Genomic DNA, 25,050 nt, shown 5'->3' on the forward strand with positions numbered 1-25,050 from the left:
GTGCGGGCCTCCGATGAATTTTGAAATCCCAATGTGGCCCTTGAGCCGAAATTATTGTCCACCCCTGGTTTAGCTGGAATGGAATGATAATATCCTGTATATTTGACTGTGATCTGTGGTTGTCACACCTAGCGAGCTTAAGATGAATGGACTAACTGTAAGTCGCTCTGGATAAAAGCATCTGCTAAATGCCTAAAATGTAAAACGTTAATATTTTAACATACAGATCTCATTCCTGTATTGATTCATTTTAAAATATATATATATATATATATATATATATATATATATATATATATATACATATACACACACACACATACATACACTACCAGTCAAAAGTTGGGACACCTACTAATTCGAGGGTTTTTCTTTATTCTTACAATTTTTTACATTGTTGAATAATAGTAAAGACCTCAAAACTATGAAATAACACATGTAATCATGTAGTAACCAAAAAAGTGTTAAACAAATCAAAATATATTTTATATTTGAGATTCTTCAAATAGCCACCTTTTGCCTTGATAAAATCTTTGCACACTCTTGGCATTCTCTCAACCAGCTTCATGAGGTAGTCACCTGGAATGCATTTCAATTAACAGGTGTGCCTTCTTAAAAGTTAATTTGTGGAATTTCTTTCCTTCTTAATGCGTTTGAGCCAATCAGTTGTGTTGTGACAAGGTAGGGGGTATACAGAAGATAGCCCTATTTGGTAAAAAAACAAGTCCATATCATGACAAGAACAGCTCAAATAAGCAAAGAGAAACGACAGTCCATCATTACTTTAAGACATGAAGGTCAGTCAATACAGAACATTTCAAGAACTTTGAAAGTTTCTTCATGTGCAGTCACAAAAACCATCAAGCGCTATGATGAAACTAGCTCTCATGAGGACCACCACAGGAATGGAAGACCCAGAGTTACCTCGGTTGCAGAGATAACTTCATTAGAGTTACCAGCCTCAGAAATTGCAGCCCAAATAAATGCTTCAGAGGTCAAGTAACAGACACATCTCAACATCAACTGTTCAGAGGGGACTGTGTGAATCAGGCCTTCATGGTCGAATTGCTGCAAAGAAACCACTACTAAAGGACACCAATAAAAAGAAGAGACCTGCTTGGGCCAAGAAACACGAGCAATGGACATTAGACCGGTGGACATTTGTCCTTTGGTCTGGAATCCAAATTTGAGATTTTTGGTTCCGACCGCCGTGTCTTTGTGAGACGCGGTGTGGGTGAATGGATGATCTCCGCATGTGTAGTTCCCACCGTAAAGCATGGAGGAGGTGTTGTTATGGTGTGGGGGTGCTTTGCTGGTGACACTGTCTGTGATTTACAGCATTCTACAGCGATACGCCATCCCATCTGGTTTGGGCTTAGAGGGACTATCATTTGTTTTTCAACAGGACAATGACCCAACACATCTCCAGGCTGTGTTAGGGCTATTTTACCAAGAAGGAGAGTGATGGAGTGCTGCATCAGATGACCTGGCCTCCACAATCCCCCGACCTCAACCCAAGTGAGATGTTTTGGGATGAGTCGGACGGCAGAGTGAAGGAAAAGCAGCCAACAAGTGCTCAGCATATGTGGGAACTCCTTCAAGATTGTTGGAAAAGCATTCCAGGTGAAGCTGGTTGAGAGAATACCAAGAGTGTGCAAAGCTGTCATCAAGGCAAATGGTGGCTATTTGAAGAATCACAAATATAAAATATATTTTGATTTGTTTAACACTTTTTTGGTTACTACATGATTCCATATGTGTTATTTCATAGTTTTGATGTCTTCACTATTATTCTACAATACAAAAAAATTGTAAATAATAAAGAAAAACCCTTGAATGAGTAGGTGTCCAAACTTTTGACTGGTACTGTATATTGATGTCACAAATGTATCATTTGTACAGTTCTTTATAAAAAAAAGTTAGTTATTTGTCACATTTGACTGTGTAAAACCTACTCTAGCAGTACTCCCTACTTATTTATCTCAGAGTGTGGCGATATATAGAGTTTTGCAACAAAACATGATTATTTGTCTATCTGAAATGAAACCATTGGCATGGGAAACATATGTTTATGTTGCCAAAGCAAGGTAAATAAATAAACAAAGTGAAATAAACAATCAAATGAACAGTAAACATTACACACAAACGTTTCAAAGGAATAGAGACATTTAAAATGTCATATTATGGCTATGTACAGTGCATTCGGAAAGTATTCAGACCCCTTTACTTTTTCCACACTGTTACGTTACAACCTTATTCTAAAATGGATTAAATTACTTTTTTTCCTCATCAACCTACACACAATACGCCATAATGACAAAGCGAAAGCAGGTTTTTAGAAATGTTTGCAAATGTATTACAAATAAAAATACCTTATTTACATAAGTATTCAGACCCTTTTCTATGAGAATCAAAATTGAGCTCAGGTGCATCCTGTTTCCATTGATCATCCTTGAGATGTTTCTACAACTTGATTGGAGTCCACCTGAGGAAAATTCAATTGATTGGACATGATTAGGAAAGGCACACACCGGTCTATATAAGGTCACACATTTGACAGTGCATGTCAGAGCAAAAACCAAGCCATGAGGTTGAAGAAATTGTCCGTAGAGCTCCGAGACAGGATTGTGTCGAGGCACATATCTGGGGAAGGTTACAAAACATTTCTGCAGCATTGAAGGTCCCCAAGAACACAGTGACCTCCATCATTATTAAATGGAAGAAGTTTGGAACCACAGACTCTTCCTAGATCTGGCTGCCCGGCCAAACTGAGCAATCGGGGGAGAAGGGCCTTGGTCAGGGAGGTGACCAAGAATCTGATGGTCACTCTGACAGAGCTCCAGAGTTCCTTTGTGGAGATGGGAGAACCTTCCAGAAGGACAACCATCTCTGCAGCACTCCACCAATCCGGCCTTTACGGTAGAGTGGCCAGACGGAAGCCACTCAGTAAAAGGCACATGTCAGCCTGCTTGGAGATTGCCAAAAGACACCTAAAGGAATCAAACCATCAGAAACAAGATTCTCTGGTCTGATGAAACCAAGATTGAACTCTTTGGCCTGAATGCCAAGCATCATGTCTGGAGGAAACCTGGCACCATACCTACGGTGAAACATGGTGGTGGCAGCATCATGCTGTGGGGATGTTTTTCAGCAGCAGGGACTGGGAGACTAGTCAGGATAGAGGGAAAGATGAACAGAGCAAAGTACAGAGAGATCCTTGAGCGCTCAGGACTTCAGGCTGGGGCGAAGGTTCACCTTCCAACAGGACAACGACCCTAAGCACACAGCCAAGACAACGCAGGAGTGGCTTCAGGACAAGTCATTCAATGTCCTTGAGTGGCCCAGCCAGAGCCCGGACTTGAACCCGATCGAACATCTCTGGAGAGACCTGCAAATAGCTGTGCAGCGACGCTCCCCATCCAACCTGACAGAGCTTGAGAGGATTTGCAGAGAAGAATGAGAGAAACTCCCCAAATACAGGTGTGCCAAGCTTGTAGCGTCATACCCAAGAAGACTCAAGGCTGTAATTGCTGCCAAAGGTGCTTCAACAAAGTACTGAGTAAAGGGTCTGAATACTTATGTAAATGTAACATTTCCGTTAGTTTTTTTTGCAAATATTTCTAAAAACCCGTTTTTGCTTTGTCATTTTGGGGTATTATGTGTAGATTGATGAGGGGAAAAAAACTATTTAATCCATTTTAGAATAAGGCTGTAACGTAACAAAATGTGGAAAATGTCAAGGGGTCTGAATACTTTGAATGCACTGTATAGTGTTATAACGATGTGCAAATAGTTAAAGTGCAAAAGGGAAAATAAAGAAACATAAATATGGGTTGTATTTACAATGGTGTTTGTTCTTCACTGGTTGCCCTTTTCTTGTGGCAACAGGTCACAAATCTTGCTGCTGTTATGGCACACTGTGGTATTTCACGCTGTGGTATTTAGGGGATGGCTTTGTTATGGAAGGTTTGGGAATCGCTTCCTTTTAAAGGTGTTTGTAGAATTTAACAGCTCTTTTCTGGATTTTGATAATTACCAGGTATCAGCCTAATTCTGCTCTGCATGTATTATTTGGTGTTTTACGTTGTTCACGGAGGATGTTTTTGCAGAATTCTGCATGCAGAGTCTCAATTTGGTGTTTGTCCCATTTTGTGAATACTTGGTTGGTGAGCGGACCCCAGTATCAAAATATTTTTTGCCAGATCCTAATTGGGATGTCAAATGTTATGTTCCTTTTGATGGCGTAGAAGGCCCTTCTTGCCTTTTCTCTCAGATCGTTCACAGCTTTGTGGAAGTTGCCTGTGGCGTTGATGTTTAGGCCGAGGTATGTGTAGTTTTGTGTGCTCTAGGGCAACGGTGGCTAGATGGAATTTCTATTTGTGGTCCAGACAACTGGACCTTTTTTGGAACACCATTAATTTTGTCTTAATGAGATTTACGATCAGGGCCCAGGTCTGACAGAATCTGTGCTGAAGATATAGGTTCTGCTGTAGGCCCTCCTTGGTTGGGGACAGAAGCACCGGGTCATCAGCAAACAATAGACATTTGACTTTAGATTCTAGTAGGGTGAGTCCGGGTGCTGCAGACTGTTCTAGTGCCCTCACCAATATGTTGAGATATATATATATATATATATATATATGTTGAAGAGGGTGGGGCTCAAGCTGCATCCCTGTCTCACCCCACGGCCCTGTGGAAAGAAATGTTTTTTTTGCCAATTTTAACTGCACACTTGTTTGTGCACATGGACTTTATAATGTCGTATGTTCTTCCCTCAACACCGCTTTCCATCAATTTGTATAGCAGACCCTCATGCCAAATTGAGTCAAAAGCTTTTTTGAAAAAGAAACAAAGCATGAGAAGACTTTGCCTTTGTTTTGTTTTGTTTGTTTGTCAATTAGGGTGTGTACGGTAATTTGGTAAAAAGCCAATTTGCTCAGTACATTGTTTTCACTGAGGAAATGTACGAGAGGATTTTCCCAAGGTTGCTGTTGATGCATATCCCACGGTAGTTATTGGGGTCAAATTTGTCTCCACTTTTGTGGATTGGGGTGATCAGTCCTTGGTTCCAAATATTAGAAGATGCCAGAGCTGAGGATGATGTTAAAGAGATTAAGTATAGCCAATTGGAATTTGTGGTCTGTATATTTTATAGCTCGGATGCTTTCTTCTGTGATATAATAGCGAGAGGGGTCACTCTTGCCAAATTCTGTCCAGTATAAGCCCAATGCGTTTTTATGGGAATAATATGCAGACCTAAGCTTGTCGCCTGCCTTCTCGCCTTTGGGACAAAGACTTCCATTGTTAGGGCGGAGACATGAGGATCTCGTCATTATATACAGATTTCTGGTTTCAGCCTCTTCCGAATTGGAAAGGAAAGTTGGCGGGTGCACAGTGTACTGTTAGGATGCTGCATTGCCCTAAAGTAAATGTATGTTTTGCCAAAATTATATAGTTACTCCTGTCTAAATAAAATACTTCCAAATACTTCACCAGGGAGCATGACTTAGCCACAGAGGATCATTAGTTTTTATTTATTTTCATGTTCTGTATTGTTTCAAATCACCAGTGTGTTTGGGCAACCCACGATTTGGGTAGTGCGCGTGGCAATAGGTCTAGCTGATTGAGTTGCGTCTGTCAGTGAAAAGCGTCTAAAATATGTGTTTAGATAATGTGTCTTGAGTATAATTTGCATACATTACGTAGGAAAGTGCCCATTTGGCAAAGTTTGATTTTCTGATTGTTTTAACTCACCACATACACCACAAATGTTTTTCTGCGCCTGACACAAGTCAACAAAGTCTGGTTTTTAACATCCATTGCCAATGATAATTCCTCAGTATTTGAAAAATCTTTCCAACACTCCCAGCCTCAAATAATCACCAAGCCGTGTGAAAGAGCAAAATATCATGATCTGATGATCCCATATATCCAGTGGAAACGTAATAAAAAACAGCTTTCTGTCCGGAGCTCACTGGCGCAGTAAACTGAGGGCCCAGAATAGGCTGGTTGATACAATGTTGCAAGTTCGCTAGAGACAGTGTTGGGCCGGACCAAGTGATGATTTGATACAATGTTGCACTTCACTAGCAATAGCTCAAGTCAAGACAGATAGAAAGGGAGGCAGACAGGCGGAGTAGATAGATTGTGATTGAAAGAACCAGAATTTATCCGGATATTTTCTACTGTTTTAGGCCTATGTATTTTACTTAGTTGATGATGGAAGTTATACAATTTTGAGAAACAAAAACATTATTGAAATGAAACTGTGCATATAAAAATAACCATAACTGGCACGCAGATAGGTAGAAAATGTAAACTTCCCCAAACTTGAAACTCACAAGCTCCTATGGTCTTTACTATTACAGCCATTAAAACATAGGAGGGCCGTGAAAAAAAAAAACTGCAACAGATTGGCTAGTGAAACTCACACTTGGCACTCTGATTGGACCAGCAAACTGTCAATCAACGCAGGTCGAGTGAGCTAGCTAACAGATTGCTGATTTGCTGTACAGCTATAGGATCGGGTGCAGCACAAAGGTCAAATTGTAGGGATAGAGGATTGCCATAATAAATAAATGATTTTTAAAAATGCTGATCAAGAATATTTACTGTTTACTTTGTAAGCTTACCAACAATTACTAGCATAGGCATACTGGTCTTTTGGTATGTAACAATTGCTTGAAATTGATAATTTACTTCTGAAGCTTGCATTTGGAATTTGTTGTTAAAATTAATAATTACAGTGGCGAAGACACACCATAGGAGTGGAGTGCTTTTTTTGCTGAAATATTTGCCTTTCACACGTTTAAATGCATGTGGTAAATCTAATAGTACAATAATTGCTAGCGTTTCATCATTCTATCCCTGTACCGTTTAGTGCAACATGTAGGCATTTTTGTTTCATGTTGATAGGCCAACGATACATTTTCATTTTATAGCCAACCATTTCTTACCCTGCTCTGAGTGGGCGGGATGTTTATAGTACATATGAACGTTCGCAAGACTCATGAGGTAGAAGTTATGTTTATTTCATTCAATGTCCTTTGTTCATATTTCCAGGGTTATGTCGGAGTTCCGCGTGTCTGTTGCCGCGTTCAAAACAACTGGGAACTAGGGAAAAAAACGAGCTTCCGACTGGGGAAAAAAAATCGATTTGAACGGTCATCCAACTCGGAATTCCAACTCGGGAACTCTGGCCTCTTTCTAGAGCTCTGACTTTCCGACCTGAAGATCACTGACGTCATGATTTGAACTTGTATTTTTCACAGTTCCAGTTGTTTTGAACACTGCATGTGCTCTATGTCTCGTGTCATTTTTGTTGTGAGTAATAGGAGCGCGCGCGCCTCAGTGCGCATAGAAATAGGCTACGTGGCCTGCGCTCCACGCTTTGGCGTCCGAACGTTGAATAAGAGAAAATGATTGTTCCATGTATGCATGGTGTTGAAATATCATTAATAATCATTAATTTGATTAAGACGAATGTAAGTAACAATAGATGTGGAAATTGCCTTTTGCATTGTAGAACCAGTTTATTGGTTGTAACTGGCAATTGGGTAATTGTATGGACCTGGGGGTCAAGTGCTTATATTATGTAGGCCTACCTGTTTGAGCTGCTGTTAGACAGATTCAAGTTGGTTTCTGTACAGTATTTCCTTCTACCAGTGTCCGTTCAGATAGGACAGGTTAAACCTGATACAGAGGGTATTTCTTTTGGGCTATTGCCCGTGTATATTTGGTAAATCTACTTGTATATATGGCGCTTTCACCATTGGATCACCAAGACCTATCAATAAATCTACACTCTGAGCACGTCAACCTGCCTTTCATTCTGCTGATTTAATGCCCTTATGACAAGGTCCATATTTTACAGTTACATAGGGTAATAAAGATATGTTGTAGGCAAAACAATGAAATGGACTGCCTGGTAGCCTCAATTAATAGATTTGTAGTTGAACAAGTCACTGCATGTATAGATTTTATTTTTACTTGATTTGAAACTTGACTTGGTTTAGAATGCATGACTTGAATTTGACTCGTGTCTTGACCCGTTCTACTTGGGACTCTACGTGAGACTCGGACCTTGTGACTTGAGATTTGCTTGTGACTCGAATAATAGTCCCACCTCTGTCTTTTTCGCTCTCTCCCTGCAGACATATTACCATGGTGAACCAATCAAGGTCAGTGTCAACATCAACAACAGCTCCAGCAGATCACTGAAAGACATCACTGTTGCAGGTAAGAATGTTGTTGTTGTTTGGTGGTGTGGTGACTTGACGTGACCTATATGTTCATTCTGCCTGCTTGTGTCTACAGTGGAGCAGGTGACCAATGTGGTCCTTTATTCCAATGACAAGTATGTTAGGGCAGTTGCCCTAGAAGAGAGCTCGTAAGTATATATATATCAATCAATCTCTTATTACTGATGATTTGTTTTCTTTATTGGTCAAATAAAAGTTGCAACATGAAGATGGTAGAATCACAAGTAAGGCAGCGTAGTAATCTTCTTAAGTTTCCCCACAGAGATTCAGTGCCCTCTGGCACAACCCTGAAGAAGGTGTACACCCTCATTCCTCTATTGGCTGCTAACAAGGAAAGACGAGGTATTGCTCTGGATGGGAAACTGAAGCATGAGGACACCAATCTGGCTTCCTCGAGCATGTGAGTGACCATCACTACACTCTGCTGCTCAAAAATCTCACACTGGTTTACATTTACAAGACGGCAGCAGAAGATCTCTAATATTCTGACCTGCCCCCCTCTCCCTTCCTCTCTCATGCCTGCAGTGTGAAGGAGGAAGTCCTAAAGGAAGTGCAGGGTATGCTTGTGTCCTACAAAGTGGTGGTTAGGCTCAATGCTTCTGGGTGAGTATGTGAATCTACTATAGCTAGCCACAGCATATATATACACCATAACTAAGCCCCTATGTTAAGTATTCTTAATAATACTACTTCATTTAATCTTCATTTAATCACCTTATTTCCTGATCTATTCTCAAAAGGATGGTGGGATCTAGGTATGGCTAATTTCACATTTTCTTTTTTGTCAGTCAGTCACACTGTAAAACAAATCTAGTTCTTTCAACTAAATATTATTAAGTAACAGGTTCCACTGGCTTTTTAAAAAGTTTATTCAACTTTTTTGGTCAAAGTGTTACCTGAACGTAACATTTTTTGTTGGCACAAACTTACCTCCGACACGAGAAAATGTAGGCAAAAATTCTGTCAACGTAAAATGATTGTTCAACTAGAAATTATTATTTGGGCATCTTACCTGTGGAACTAGTTACACACAGTGCTTTTAACATACAATGTTCTCAACTTACATATTTGACACACTTTGACGTACATGATTACATTGTGCATGTTCATTTGTACAGTAATTATTATTCAACATGTCCTCACCTGGGATTTGAACTCACAACCTCTTGGTTCAAAGCATTCTAATCTTCCTGCTATGCCACCCAGTGGAGGCTCTTCAGAGGAGGAAGGGGTGGACCATCCTCCTCCAACTTCATAAAAATAAAAATTGTAAAACTATACTAAATATATTCACGTGACCAAATAATTGATTAAAATACACTGTTTTGCAATGAAGGTCTACAGTAGACTCAACAGCACTCTCTAGGGTAGCGCCATGGTGTACATTTTACATTTGAGTCATTTAGCAGACGCTCTTATCCAGAGCGACTTACAGTTAGTGAGCGCATACGTTTTCATACTGGCCCCCCGTGGGAATCGAACCCACAACCCTGGCGTTGCAAACACCATGCTCTACCAACTGAGCTACACGGGGCCGGAGGACAGCTAGCTTCAGTCCTCCTCGGAATACAATACAAAACCTAGGAGGCACTTGGTTCTCACCCCCTTCCATAGACTTACACAGTAATTATGACAACTTCCGGAGGACGTCCTCCAACCTATCAGAGCTCTTGCAGCATGAACTGACATGTTGTCCCCCCAATCAAAGGATCAGAGAATGAATCTAGTAATGAAGGTATAAGCTACAGCTAGCTAGCACTGCAGTGCATAAAATGTGGTGAGTAGTTGACTCAAAGAGAGATAAACAATAGTTGAACAGTTTAACAAATTAATTTCTTCAAAAATGAATGAGAAGCAAGAGAGATTGTCATTTATTTTTCAGTTTCACTTACTTAGCTAGCAAATACAGATGGCTAGTTTAGCCTACTCAATCACCCGGCTCAAACAGAGGGATGCTATGTTAGCTAGCTGGCTATGACTATCCAAAACTGGAACTCTTCCAAGTCAAGGTACGTTTTTTATTGCCACCGGGGCCAGCTGGTGTAGCTGCTAAACTGCTTACTGACTATACATTTACATTTTAGTCATTTAGCAGACGCTCTTATCCAGAGCGACTTACAGTTAGTGAGTGCATACTGTAATGACGCTCCAGGAGAGTGAGGATCCATTTGCAGTTTTATTACAAGCTTGGTCGTACAAACAGGGTCAATCGCCAGCAGACACAGCAGTAGGGAAAAGGCAACTCGTAATCCAGGTACAGGCATAAGGTAAGTGCAGGCAGCAAGCTACAACAATTAGTCCAATAAGGAATATAGTCCAAGGCAGACAGCAAACAATCAAGGAGGGAAAACAGTCCAGAGTAAATCCACGGGTAGACAGACACAGGAGAAAACGCACAGCAATGATCACCAGGGCTAACACGACTTCGCAAAGAGAGAGAGAGAGAGAGCACCTAAATAGTCTACTAATGGGAGTCAGGTGCAACGGTAATCAGAGCCAGGTATGTGGGAAATGAAGTTCAGGGGTTTAATACTCAGGAGAGGGTTCCCTCTGGTGGTGAGCAGGAGGAACAGCGAGAGCCTCGTTTGTGACAGAGCCCCCCCCCTGCGAGCGGCTCCTGACGCGAAAAGGCGAACGACGCCGGGGTCTTCCTCGAGGTCGGGGGGCCGGTTTCTCCGGGTGCGTCCTATGGAACTCAGTCATGAGTGCGGGGTCGAGTATGTCCTCTGTATTAACCCAGGATCGCTCTTCCGGTCCGTACCCCTCCCAATCCACCAGATATTGGAGGAGCCTGCCCCGGCGTCTGGAATCGAGTAGATCTCGAACCTGATATGCCTCCTCGCCGTCCACCAAGATGGGTGGGGGGCCCTGATCACTGGTCTGCTCCTCCTCCTCCGCTCTCGGACCACCAGCGGGTTTGAGAAGTGATACATGAAAAGTGGGAGAGATACGATAATTAGAGGGTAATGCCAAACGGAAGGAAACTGGTGTAATCTGTTTAACAATTTGGAAGGGGCCTACATACCTGGGACTGAGTTTCTTGCAAGGAAGTCTGAGGCGTAGGTCTCGAGTGGATAGCCAGACCCATTGACCTGGAGTATATTCGGGATTGGGGCGACGGTGACGATTGGCCTGCAACTTCTGTCTCCTGACAGCACGTAGCAGGTGGGTGTGAGCCTGACTCCAGATGTCCTCGCTTCTCTGGAGCCAGTCGTTGACAGAGGGTACCTCGGTGGGTTCCCCTGACCATGGAAATAGGGGGAGGTTGGAAGCCCATTACACATTGGAATGGAGTTAGACCGGTGGAGGGTTTCTGGAGTGAGTTCTGTGCATACTCCGCCCACATGAGGAATCGATTCCAATCTGCTTGGTTCTGATGACAGTAGGTTCTGAGAAACCGGGTGACTTCCTGATTGAGGCGTTCTGTCTGACCATTAGATTGTGGGTGATATCCTGACGTGAGGCTAATGTTGATGTTGAGTTGTTGGAAGAATGCTGACCATACTCTGGATGTGAATTGGGGGCCCCCGATCCGACACGATGTCCTCAGGCAGGCCATAGAAGCGAAACACAAGGTTGCACATGAGTTCGGCTGTTTCCAATGCAGTAGGCAATTTGGGAAGTGGAATCAACCGGCAGGCCTTGGAGAAGCGATCTATGACAGTGAGTATTGTGGTGTTCCCATTGGACTTGGGAAGATCGGTAATAAAGTCTATGGCAAGATGGGACCATGGTCGGTGGGGAACTGGCAGTGGTTGCAGTAGGCCCGATGGTAGTTGTCTGAGATGTTTGCTTGTGTTACAGGTGGTGCATTCGTTAATGAATTTTATTGTGTCTGCCCGCAAGGTTGGCCACCAAAAGCTGTTCTGAAGCAGGTGAACAGTGGCAGCGATTCCAGGATGACCGGAGCTGAGTACGGAGTGAACTTGCTGTAGCACTTTCCGACAGAGATCTTGAGGTACAAAAGTTTTGTTAGGGGGGCATTCGGGAGGAGGGGTCCTTTGTAAATTGGCCTGGGTGAGCTCTGTCATGATGTCCCACTGAATAGGGGCCACGATTAATGACTCAGGAAGCAGGGTTTCCTTGGATTCAGTGGGAACTACACCGTCGTGTTGGCGTGACAATGCGTCTGCTTTGGTGTTCTTTGAACCGGGACGATAGGTAACGGTGAAGTCAAATCGTGTAAAGAAGAGAGCCCACCTCGCTTGTCTGGGATTCATTCTCTTGGCAGATCGCAAGTATTCCAGATTCTTGTGGTCAGTTAGAATCACAAACGGGTGTTTAGCTCCCTCCAGCCAATGACGCCACTCCTCCATAGCTGCTTTCATGGCCAACAGTTCTCGGTTACCGGCGTCGTAGTTCTGTTCGGCTGGACTAAGTTTGCGGGAGTAATAGGCGCACGGATAGAGCTTGAGTGGGGATCCGTGCCGCTGTGAGAGGATGGCTCCAATGCCCGTATTAGAAGCGTCCACCTCAACTGTAAACGGGATTTCAGGATTAGGGTGGTGGAGGATGGGGGCCGATGTGAAACGTGACTTGAGTTCTGCGAAAGCCTCCTGTGCTGTAGTTGACCAGGTGAGGTGTCGTGCATTTCTCTTAGTCATAGAGGTTAAGGGAGAGGCTACCGAGCTGAAATTCCTGATGAAGCGTCGGTAGAAGTTAGCAAATCCCAAGAAGCGTTGTAATTCCTTTAAGGTTACTGGCAGTGGCCAGTCCAGAACGGCCTTGACCTTCTTCTCGTCCATGGCGACTCCTTCCTGGCTGATGATGTAGCCCAAGAAAGACGTGGAAGTCTGGTGAAATTCGCACTTCTCTGCTTTGGCGTATAATTGGTGATCAATGAGTCGTTGTAATACTGTTCTCACGTGTTGCACGTGTTCCTCATAGGTGTTGGAATAGACGGAATGTCATCGATGTAAACAATTACCCAACGATTAAGCATGTCCCGAAAGACGTCATTGATAAACGACTGAAATACGGACGGACTATTGGACAGCCCGAAAGGCATAACCAAATACTCATAGTGCCCAGTGCTGGTAGAGAAGGCTGTCTTCCACTCATCACCGTCCCGGATGCGAATGAGATTGTAGGCGCTGCGGAGGTCCAGTTTGGAGAAGTACTTGGCTTTGCGGAGTTGTTCTAGGGCAGCTGGTACCAGCGGTAAAGGATATCGAAACTTGACGGTGATGTCGTTGAGACCCCGGTAGTCGATACAAGGCCGTAGGCCACCGTCTTTCTTTTTAACAAAGAAGAAGCCAGAGGCTGCAGGTGATGTCGACGTTCTAATGAACCCCTTCGAAAGTTCCTCCTCGATGTAGTTGTTCATGGCTTCTGATTCGGGTTGTGATAGAGGGAAGATTCGACCCTTAGGTGGTGTTGTGCCTGGTAATAGTTCGATGGAACAGTCGCTTGATCGGTGGGAAGGGGAGTTCCATCGCCTTGGTCTTGCTAAAAGCTTCGATGAGGTCAGAGTATTCCATGGGAAGAGTGGGGAAAAGGACCGGCTCGTCCTTTAGCGTGACGGTCTGAATGGAGAGTGAAGGGCTGCCAGTTAAGCATTTGGAGTGACATGACGGGTCCCATTCGATGATACGACCCTCCCTCCATGAGATGAGGGGATTATGTTGACGTAGCCAGGGGAGTCCAAGAATAACCGGGTTATGAGGTGATGAAATGATGTAGAAACGAATTACCTCAGTGTGAAGGGTACCGGTCTGTAGTTGAAGGTCCACGGTGGTGTGCAGGACCCTCCCATCGCCGAGAGGCCGTCCATCTAGCGCCTCCACTGCCAATTGAGAGTTACAGGAGATTAATGGGAGTTGTTGTTGTTGGGCAAACTCGTGAGACATAAAGTTCCCGGCTGCTCCTGAGTCTAATAGAGCTGATGTGGATATCTGATTGCCCTCTAGAGATAATACTATAGGTACTTTGATGCAGGAACTGGAGTGATGTGCTTGAACACAAGGACTCACCGAAGAGGGATTACGAGGAGGTGGTCTGGTGGGGCAAAACGCCCTCAGATGGCCCGGTTGACCACAATAGAGGCAGAGATGTTGACGTATGCGGCGTTCTCGTTCTTCCGGAGTCAGGTGAGTATATCCGAGCTGCATGGGTTCAGTTTGAGACAGAGTGACCGGGTATTGTATGCTGGTGGGTACCGTTCTGAGTGGACGACGTGAACGAATCAGATTATCAATCTGAATGGTTAGTTCGATGAATTGATTCAGCGATCTCCCTTCATCTCGGCAGGCCAGTTCGGATTGCAACTCCAAGCTGAGTCCCTTGCGAAAGAGCAGTTTAAGTGTGCTCTCCACCCAGTCGGTTTGAGCTGCTAGAGTGCGAAATGTCAAAGCATATTCTGCTGCGGTATTCCTGCCCTGGCTCAACGCCAGTAGTCGGTCATCAGCTCTCATACCTCCCTCCGGGTGTTCAAATATTTCCCGGAAGCGTTGAAGAAAGGTACCAAACGATGGGAAAGCAGTGCCATCCTCTCTCCAAACCGCCGTCACCCACTCTAACGCCTTGTCAGTGAGGAGTGAGCATACCAAGGAAATCTTGCTGGCATCGGAGACATACATCGCTGGTTGTTGATCAATGAATAATGAACATTGCAATAGAAATCCCTTACTTTTAGTTGGGTTGCCGTTGAATTTATCAGGGAGAGCCAGACGTGGGTTAACTGTGAGTGACGGTGGTGGAGAAGCGCCCACACTCGCGTTCAGTTGAGGAGGGGCTGGGTTCGTTAGCGACACCGGCAACCTTTGTAGCGTCCTGACGAGTTCCTCTGTTACTGTAGTTAAATGGGTTAGCTGCTGTTGATGAATGGCGAGTTGGTTAGCTTGAGTGGAGATCTCCGTGGACATCTGAACCAGAGCTGCTGGATCGTGTGTTGGCGAAGTCTTCTGTAATGACGCTCCAGGAGAGTGAGGATCCATTTGCAGTTTTATTACAAGCTTGGTCGTACAAACAGGGTCAATCGCCAGCAGACACAGCAGTAGGGAAAAGGCAACTCGTAATCCAGGTACAGGCATAAGGTAAGTGCAGGCAGCAAGCTACAACAATTAGTCCAATAAGGAATATAGTCCAAGGCAGACAGCAAACAATCAAGGAGGGAAAACAGTCCAGAGTAAATCCACGGGTAGACAGACACAGGAGAAAACGCACAGCAATGATCACCAGGGCTAACACGACTTCGCAAAGAGAGAGAGAGAGAGAGCACCTAAATAGTCTACTAATGGGAGTCAGGTGCAACGGTAATCAGAGCCAGGTATGTGGGAAATGAAGTTCAGGGGTTTAATACTCAGGAGAGGGTTCCCTCTGGTGGTGAGCAGGAGGAACAGCGAGAGCCTCGTTTGTGACACATACATTATTTATATTTTTCATACTGGCCCCCTGTGGGAATCGAACCCACAACCCTGGCGTTGCAAACGCCATGCTCTACCAACTGAGCTACATCCCTGCCGGTCATTCCCTCCCCTACCCTGGACAATGCTGGGCCAATTGTGCGCCGCCCCATGGGTCTCCCGGTCACGGCCGGCTACGACAGAGCCTGGATACTATACTGTAATGTTACTGCATGATTGTAGCGGGTTTACTAACGCATTAGTTCTATTAGCTATGTTGACTAGGACGTTACTTTAGCTAATATGGGGACAACGATGTAGGCCGTGGTTTGGCTTGGAAAGGTTTTTTCGCCTGTTCACATGCAGCTGATGTATTGTGCATTGAAGTCCAAACGAAGAGAGAAGGTGAGAGGAGGAGAACGCATAGATGCGAGAAGGAATACAATGTGGCTATAAAAGTGAACTGTGTTTACACGTGATCAGGGGTGTATTCATTCCGTCGATTCTGTTGAAAAACGTTTCTTAAACGGAAGTAAACGAAACGGGGATAAACATACCTCAATTTGCAACTGTTGGACTAATGATTACACCCTAGATAAGCTAGATGCAGGCAAGAGTGGCAGGTAGCTTAGTGGTTAAGTGGTTCTAATCCCTGAGCTGACTAGGTCAAAAATATGTCGATGTGCCCTTGAGCAAGGCACTTAACCCTAATTGCTCGTGTAAGTCGCTCTGGATAAGAGCGTCTGCTAAATGACTCAAATGTAAATGTAAGAGTGTGCAAGGCGGTTTTGAATGTGTCACTGTGTCACTTCAAATGTTTCTCTCAACCTGTGTGCACCTACGTTGTAAACGTTCATTCATAGGCTAGGTTGTAGCAACCTCATGATGGGTATAGGGGAAATTAGAGTATCATGTAGTAGCCTAAACCTATCGCTGTTACATTGAACTGGGTGAATGGAATATGAATGAGTCATCCAAGATGCTGTAAAAGAAATAAGGAGGCGAAATAAATGCACACCTATTTAAGCAGGTGCTGGCTAACGGAGTAGAACACTTGAGAAAGAAAAGGAGAGCTGCACACTCTAGGAGCTCAGATGCAATAATTTAATAACCTAATAACCAACGTGTCGACAGACAAGCGGTCTTCATCAGGGTATAAATTATTGCATCTGAGCTCCTAGAGTGTGCAGCTCTCCTATTATTTTTCAAGTAATAGAAATAAGGCCATGCTCATGAAAAAATACAAATCGTCTACCCTCATCATAAACGGCACTGACCGCCACCAGGTCTGTGTCCATAACTGATTTCACCTGTATTGCTACGCTTTGCACTTCAAAGTAAATCTCAGCACTGTTAATAGTACACTCAAGAAAAATGATTTGATTGATCATTTTGATTAAGGAGTAACATTAACAGAGTAATATGCCCCAGCAATAGTGGCGACCTGTCATTCAGGGCAGGTGGGGCATATTACTCTGCCCACATATCAGTTTGCAAACAATGGAGAAAAACCCCCAAATATCCTTGAGTTAATAAAGCTGCATACAAAGATGGTCTCTTTCTGAGGAAGGCAGCACCTAAGTGCAGGTGTTTCAGCCTAGCTCAATACTTTCTGTGAAGGAGGGGCAGCCAGCGAAAGCACAGAGCGTGAAGGCATTGGCAATCTTCTCTAGTTATTCCGTGATTGGCTCAGAGTTCTGTCACTCATGGGGACATTACGGCACCGCAGAATCTACAGGGAGAGCTAGGCAGTTCAAGCCTCCTTGGGTGCTGCCGTAGATTTACAGTGGAAGTGCCCGTCCAAGAAGGCTCAAGGTAGTCGGCCACAGATAAAATGACGTCAAATCACGTTTTATCAACCGTAGCTTTGATTGGACTGATCATGTCAACATCATACTTTCAAAATCTTAGCTAGCTAGCTAGACAAGCAGTCATCATCGATAATCTACTGGTTTAGCGCAAAATCGAAAATGAGTGGTTTGGAAGGATGTGTGGTGCAAGTCTGGGTTTAAGGATTTAAAACATCTGTCATAAAGGGTCTCTTTTCCAAGCACAGATTCTGTCAGACCTGGGCCCTGATAGTAAATCTTATATTTTTTTATAACCCAACCCTGATCTGTACAACTTTGTCCCTGACCTGTTTGGAGAGCTCCTTGGCCTTCATGGTGCCGCTTGCTTGGTGGTGCCCCTTGCTTAATGGTGTTGCAGACTCTGGGGCCTTTCAGAATAGGTGTATATATACACTGAGATCATGTGACAGATCACGTGACACTTAGATTGCACACAGGTGGACTTTATTTAACTAATTATGTGACTTCTGAAGGTAATTGTTTGCACCAGATCTTATTTAGGGGCTTCATAGCAAAGGGGGTGAATACATATGCACGCACCACTTTCCCGTTATTCATTTTTTCTAATTTCTTCGAAAAAAGTTATTTTTTTCATTCCACTTCACCAATTTTGACTATTTTGTGTATGTCCATTGCATGAAATCCAAATAAAATTCCATTTAAATTACAGGTTGTAATGCAACAAAATAGGAAAAATGCCAAGGGGGATGAATACTTTTGCAAGGCACTGTATGTAGCCTCCCTACTGTTATTTTATTTTACTGCTGCTCTTTAATTATTATTATTATTATTATTATTATTATTATTATTTTAACTTATCTATGTTTTCTTAACTGCATTGTTGGTTAAGGGCTTGTAAGTAAGCATTTCTTCTCGTGGTTCTCTGTAGCTCAGCTGGTAGAGCACGGCGCTTGTAACGCCAAGGTAGTGGGTTCGATCCCCGGGACCACCCATACACAAAAAAAAATGTATGCACGCATGACTGTAAGTCGCTTTGGATAAAAGCGTCTGCTAAATGGCATATTATATTTTATTATATTTCACTGTAAGGTCTACACCTGTTGTATTCGACGCAAGTGGCAAATAAAATGTGATTTGTTTTAGAGAAATGACATCATTGAATATTGTAAGAGCTTTCATTGTCTGCTTATATGCCCCTGTTATTTATCCTATGGTGACTTGGTGTACAGGGAGAATACTGTAAGAACGACCCACGTTCTGAATTCTGTTGTGTCCATTTCAAAAGTACTGAACAAATAGGCATATCGACAATGTCCGTCTTAGCTCGCTTATTATTGTCTTAATAAAAATTACGTCTTATCTGCTTATCGTTCCCTTATGCCATAGTTTGTACTATGTTATATTGCTTATATATATATTCTATCTCATTAGTATCTTATTCATAATTTTAGGTAATGTTGGAATGATTCATTTAATTGTTTTGCTTACTTTGTGTATTATAATTACCTCATATGCTTTTCTCCACGAGGAGGGGATACTATATTATGTTGTTGGGTCTGTAACCATTGCCAGTGACAGTCTCTTCCCATTTAAATATTTATTTCCACAAAATGTTCAGTAATAGACCCACGTAATTCCAGTTGATATTGAGAAGGTTGTTTTGTTTGTGCAATGCGCTTGTGATTATATTTTCCTTCCTTTTTTTAGACGAAGTAGGCCTAATAAAATACTTCAAATAGTAGGCTAACCGTGTCTCTCTCTCTGGTGGCCTCAACATCTTGCTGAATTTATCTGAACTAACATCTATCTGAATTTCTGTTGGCGTCCATTTCGAAAGTGCTGAATGAATAGGTCTACCTCCTCGCAGATTGTTTGCTTGCACTTGCTTATACTTAGAGCTAATTGTTAATGATATAAGAGCAAACGTTATGAATTTACTGAACATAAATGTAATAATGTTTGTGTATGGTTCAAAAGTCAAAACTAATGTTGGGATTTGTTATTATTGAAGGAGAATGCGGTTCTTATCGAGTTACAGAAATCCACAAGGATTCAGTAGAAGCCATATTTATTTAAGCAAGTCAGCCATATCAGCTATGGTTTTTAAAAAGGCAGTAAATGAGGTTGAATGAACTGTTTCGCTGCCAGATGAGGCTCTGCTGATAGCCAGGTGTAGCAGTGGTAAGGAAAGCTCCGATGTCGGGACAGCTTTATGTAGGCCCTAACAGTTTGTGGGCACCGTTTGTCACCGTTATAGTGCAATAAATGTATTGTTTAGTGTTGTGTTGTGTAGTGTAGTGGCTTTGCTGGCATGCATCTAAAAAAAAATTGGTTGAGTTTGCCCCACCAAGATTTACATGCTAAAATCACCACTGCCCAGCAACATTAGAGAACTATACAGAAAAACATAAAATAAGTAAATCAAGTCAATGATGATGGAATAGTCATATTAACTGATAATTGACACAGACATGGTGGCATAGCAGGAAGATCGGAATGCCATGAACCAAGAGGTTGTGTGTTCAAATCCCAGGTGAGGACATAATTACTGTATAAATGAACATGCATGTATGTCAACTTGTGTCAAATATGTAAGTTGAAAGCATTTGTTAAAAGCACTGTGTGTAACCAGTTGCAAATCCTTCTTTAGTTAAGATGCCCAAATAATAATTTATAATTGAATGAACATATGAGACAAGTTGAACAAACACATTTTAAATTGACTGAATTTGTGTCAAAGTTTTCTCAAGTTGGAGCTACATTTGGCCAGCTAATCTTTTTAGTTTCAGGTAACACTTGGACCGAAAAGTTGAGTAAACAAAAAAAGATTGTGGAACCAGTTACTGAATAATAATGAGTTGAAACAACTACATGTGTTGTTTTTGTTTTTGTTTTTATAGTGCAATCACTCAGTCATCTAAATAAAAATGTGATTTTGTCTGTCATACCTATTTTCACTTTTATGAATGTATTTTTTTATTCCAGTGAGGTTGCAGTGGAGGTTCCATTCCGGCTCATGCATCCTAAACCTGACCCAGGTTAGTTCAGGGCCTCTGAATCCCCAGCCTCCCTCTTTATGTCCACAACGTCCAATATGTCCACTATGTTCTTCCACAAAGCTCTCCACCTACACCACACTTCACTCTCCCTTCATCACCCTCCATGCTTTCCCTCTCTGAGCCCTTGATGAATGACTAGGGCCGGGAGTTTTTCCCCTGGACAGGCCTTTTAAATAACTGTCTACTGTACACCTTTCTATCACTCTCAAGCTGCTGTTAGAACATTTTGCAGTCCGTTTCAAGCTGTGTTCAGAGGCCAATGTATTTAATCAGCTTGTCTTATTGCTGATTCTTCTAATTGCTAAATCCACCCCAGTGACCCCACTGCTGTGTAGACAAACTTAGAGGTAGCTTTGTCATGTCTGCACATACCTAATACGCCTCCATCCAGATTACATTTAGGCCTATGTAGAGAGGACACAATCTCTTCTGATGACGTTCTCTTATGTTATCCTTTCATGATGACAACTTCCTTTCCGTACCTGGATCTGTTTACATTATACAGTTAAGGAGGGGTAAGCTGCTCTATTTCTGTTGTTTCGTTGTGATGTCATTGCATGCCAACCCCTGTTTTTTCATGTGTGATCCATAGAAATAGAAAGACAAAATGTAATGCTGAACGTCCATATTTTACTTCCTGGCATGGGTACACTCAATATTGCCACCAGTCCACCAATCACGGATTGTTGACATGACTGTGGATGTCCGTTCTATAGATTCTATTTCTATGGTGTGATTCCTCCTGCTTGCCTGCTGCACCTATTATTCAGTGTTAGATCATTTTATTTAGCATTCTGTTTCTTCTCACTGTGCGTCCTCCCTGTTCCCATAGTCCAGTAGTACTTGGCTGAATTAAAATAGTATAGTGTCTGTTACTGAATGCTTCGCGGCCCAGTTTTATAACCTCCCTTGTCCTATTTGTAATTTTCCGAAACTGTATTCTCATCGCTATTTATGGGCATGTTAGATTTTGACACAGATACAGTACAAGAGAGAGTGATTATGTAAGGACTGAGGTGAGACGTGTCAGTAATGGTTTGCAATGATAGATTCACATACACTACATATACAAAGTATGTGGACACCCCTTCAAATGAGTGGATTCTATTTCAGCCACATTCGTTGCAGACAGGTGTTTAAAATCGAGCACACAGCCATGCAATCTCCATAGACAAACATTGGCAGTAGAATGGAAGAGCTCAGTGACTTTCAACGTGGCACCGTCAAAGGATGCCACCTTTCCAACAAGGCAGTTCAAATTTCTGCCCTGCTACAGCTGCCCTGATCAACTGTAAGTGCTGTTATTGTGAAGTGGAAACGTCTAGGAGCAACAACGGCTCAGCTGCGAAGTGGTAGGCCACACAAGCTCACAGAAAGGGATCGCCAAGTGCTTCGGTTGCAACACTCACTACCGAGTTCCAAAATGCTTCTGGAAGAAACGTCAGCACAAGAACTGTTCGTCGGGAGCTTCATAAAATGGGTTTCCATGGCCGAGCAGCCGCACACTAGCCTAAGATCACCATGCGCAATGCAAAGCGTCGGCTAGAGTGGTGTAAAGCTCGCCGCCATTGGACTCTGGAGCAGTGGAAATGCGTTTTCTTGAGTGATGAATCTTGCTTCCCCATCTGGCAGTCCGACGGTGGTTCCAAACTTCTTCCATTTAAGAATGATAGAGGTCCCTGTGTTCTTGGGAACCTTCAATGCTGCAGAAATGTTTTTGTACCCTTCCCCAGATCTGTGCCTCGACACAATTCTGTCTCAGAACAATTCCGTCAACCTCATGGCTTGGTTTTTGCTCTGACATGCATTGTCAACTGTGGGACCTTATATAGGCAGGTGTGTGCCTTTCCAAATCATGTCCAATCAATTGAATTTGCCACAGGTGGATTCCAATCAAGTTGTAGAAACATCAAGGATGATCAATGGAAACAGGAAGCACCTGAGCTCAATTTCGAGTCTCACAGCAAAGGGTCTGAATACTTATGTAAACAAGGTATTTCTGTTTTTTATTTCTAATACATTTGCAAACATTTCTAAAAACATTTTTTCTCTTTGACATTATGGGGTATTGTGTGTAGTCAAGGGGTCTGAATACTTTCCGAATGCACTGTACATACAGCATACATTCTAGACGATGGCAACAGTTTGGGAAGGCCCTTTCCTGTTTCAGCATGACAATGCCCCCGTGCACAAAGTGAGGTCCATACAGAAATGGTTTGTCGAGATCTGTATGGAAGAACTTGACAGGCCTGCACAGAGCCCTGACCTCAACCCCATCGAACACCTTTGAAATCACCCAACATCAGTGCCCGACCTCACTAATGCTCTTGTGGCTGAATGGAAGCAAGCCCCCGCAGCAATGTTCCAACATCTAGTGGAAAGCCTTCCCAGAAGAGTGGAGGCTGTTGTAGCAGCAAAGGGGGGACCAACTCCATATTGATGCCCATGATTTTGGAATGAGATGTTTGACGAGCAGGTGTCCACATACTTTTGGTCATGAAGTGTATACTCACATACTCACCCTGCAGCAGTGAGCCTAACCACCCCTCTGTAGTGTGTGTGTGTCAGTAGCTGTGTGTGTGCATGGTCTGAATATTTCTGCCCCATCATAATGATTACATAAACGTTTTGGCCCCAATTAGAATCAAAGTTGCCTATTTCCTCACTTGGATAACACATGGTATGAACTGTAGCAGCTGTGAGGTTATCTGACACTGTCAGAGATGGATACGATACTGTACCTGTTTTCACAGATACAAGAGAAAGAGACCTGACTGACTTTCTCTTTGGACTGATACTGTTGTCTTGTCTATGTCTCCTTGTGTCCCTGTCTGTCTCTCTCTCTCTCTCTCTGTCTGTGTGTGTGTGTGTGTGTGCCCCTGTCTTAATCCACTTCTTCAAATCAATGGCTGCGGTGGCAGTGAGTCCGATGACATGGTGTTCGAGGAATTCAAGAGGGTCTACCTGAAAGGGATCATCCCTGATGATGACGAGTCACCCACCGAGGCATGAGCAGGCTGTCCAAGGAGGCAGAGCTCTTGCGTGGGTCAGCCACACTGTCCAGCCATGGCCTAATGTATAACATCAGCTGGACTTCACAGCTTGAAATGCTGAGGGTCATGAATAACCAAATGGCGAGATGTTGTAGAGAGCTTTTAAGAATTGTCTGCTAATGTAACGTCGTCACTTGTCTGTTTTGCTGCACGACTCATTGCTCCATATTAGTCAGGTCATTATTGTAAAAGGGATGTGTTCTAAATTACTTCCCTGGTAAGATAAAGGCAAATAAATACATAGATAAAATAAGGGTACTGTAGATGTCATGGTATTGCCATTCAGTATACCGGTAGACAAATCCAGACCCAAGGCCTATGCTTTATAGTTATGTTTCAGTGTATTTGTATTTATTATGGACGCCCAATAGTTCCTGCCAAGGCAGCAGCTACTCTTCCTGGGGTCCAGCAAAATGAAGGTAGTCATACAATTTTAAAAACATTACAATACATTCACAGGTTTCACAACACACTGTGTGCCCTCAGACCCCTACTCAGTGTTGTGTGAAGACACATTTTGTTCAGCCAAGCTGATATTTTACCTCTGGTTTGGTGTTGGACTGTTTTCTAAGTGTTTGTGTTCTTAGGGTCGTCTACAAAGGCGCTGCTCAGTACAGATGAAAAGCCACATTTAGAAAGCCTGTTTTATAATAAGTTAGGAAATACAATGAGTGTACCAAACATTAGGAACACCTTCCTAATATTGAAGCAACATCTCAAGACATCAGTCAGGAAGTTAAAGCTTGGTCGCAAATGGGTCTTCCAAATGGACAATTACCCCAAGCATACTTCCAAAGTTGTGGCAAAATGGCTTAAGGACAACAAAGTCAAGGTATTGGAGTGGCCATCACAAAGCCCTGACCTCAATCCTATTGAAAATGTGTGGGCAGAACTGAAAAAGCGTGTGTGTGCAAGGAGACCTACAAACCTGACTCAGTTACACCAGCTCTTTCAGGAGGAATGGGCCAAAATTCACCCAACCTATTGTGGGAAGCTTGTGGAAGGCTACCCGAAACGTTTGATCCAAGTTAAACAATTTAAAGGCAATGCTACCAAATACTAATTGAGTGTATGTAAACTTCTGACCCACTGGGAATGTGATGAAAGAAATAAAAGCTGAAATAAATCATTCTCTCTACTATTATTCTGACATTTCACATTCTTAAAATAAAATGATGATTCTGGGCTAAGACAGGGAATTTGTACTAGGATTAAATGTCAGGAATTGTGAAAAACAGAGTTTAAATGTGTTTGGCTAAGGTGTATGTAAACTTCCGACTTCAACTGTAGTTACTACTTAGGCTGAGTACAGCTGACCTCTTCCTTTCTGTCTCACATTACTGTAGCTACATGGCTGTGCCTTCTCACGTATCCTTCCACCGCACTGAAAGACAGACACACCTATGGTACTTTCTCTTTCTATAGCTACATCAGTGGTTCTTTGGCAGAGAGGGAGCCTCTTTGAACTGGGTCTCTGATGTAACAAGGTGTATCCCGGCGACCGCTGTGATCAGCTTACACTG

The 25,050-nt window shown here is 43.0% G+C and overlaps 1 protein-coding gene across 1 annotated transcript in view; it reads left to right on the forward strand.

Annotated features, from left to right (window-relative positions):
• LOC121567282 (S-arrestin-like) overlaps positions 1-23,941 on the forward strand; it is a 47,247-nt gene extending 23,306 nt beyond the window's left edge. The window contains exons 9-16 of the mRNA XM_045218015.1: positions 8,154-8,238; positions 8,317-8,389; positions 8,524-8,661; positions 8,787-8,864; positions 9,002-9,016; positions 20,401-20,453; positions 20,980-20,989; positions 23,396-23,941. Of these exons, the coding sequence (XP_045073950.1) occupies positions 8,154-8,238; positions 8,317-8,389; positions 8,524-8,661; positions 8,787-8,864; positions 9,002-9,016; positions 20,401-20,453; positions 20,980-20,989; positions 23,396-23,486 (543 nt within the window). The 3' untranslated portion in view covers positions 23,487-23,941. The remainder of the gene's footprint in view (positions 1-8,153; positions 8,239-8,316; positions 8,390-8,523; positions 8,662-8,786; positions 8,865-9,001; positions 9,017-20,400; positions 20,454-20,979; positions 20,990-23,395) is intronic.
• Positions 23,942-25,050: the final 1,109 nt, after the last annotated feature.

This window comes from Coregonus clupeaformis, chromosome 6 (genome assembly GCF_020615455.1).
Source record: "Coregonus clupeaformis isolate EN_2021a chromosome 6, ASM2061545v1, whole genome shotgun sequence".
NCBI lineage: Eukaryota > Metazoa > Chordata > Actinopteri > Salmoniformes > Salmonidae > Coregonus > Coregonus clupeaformis.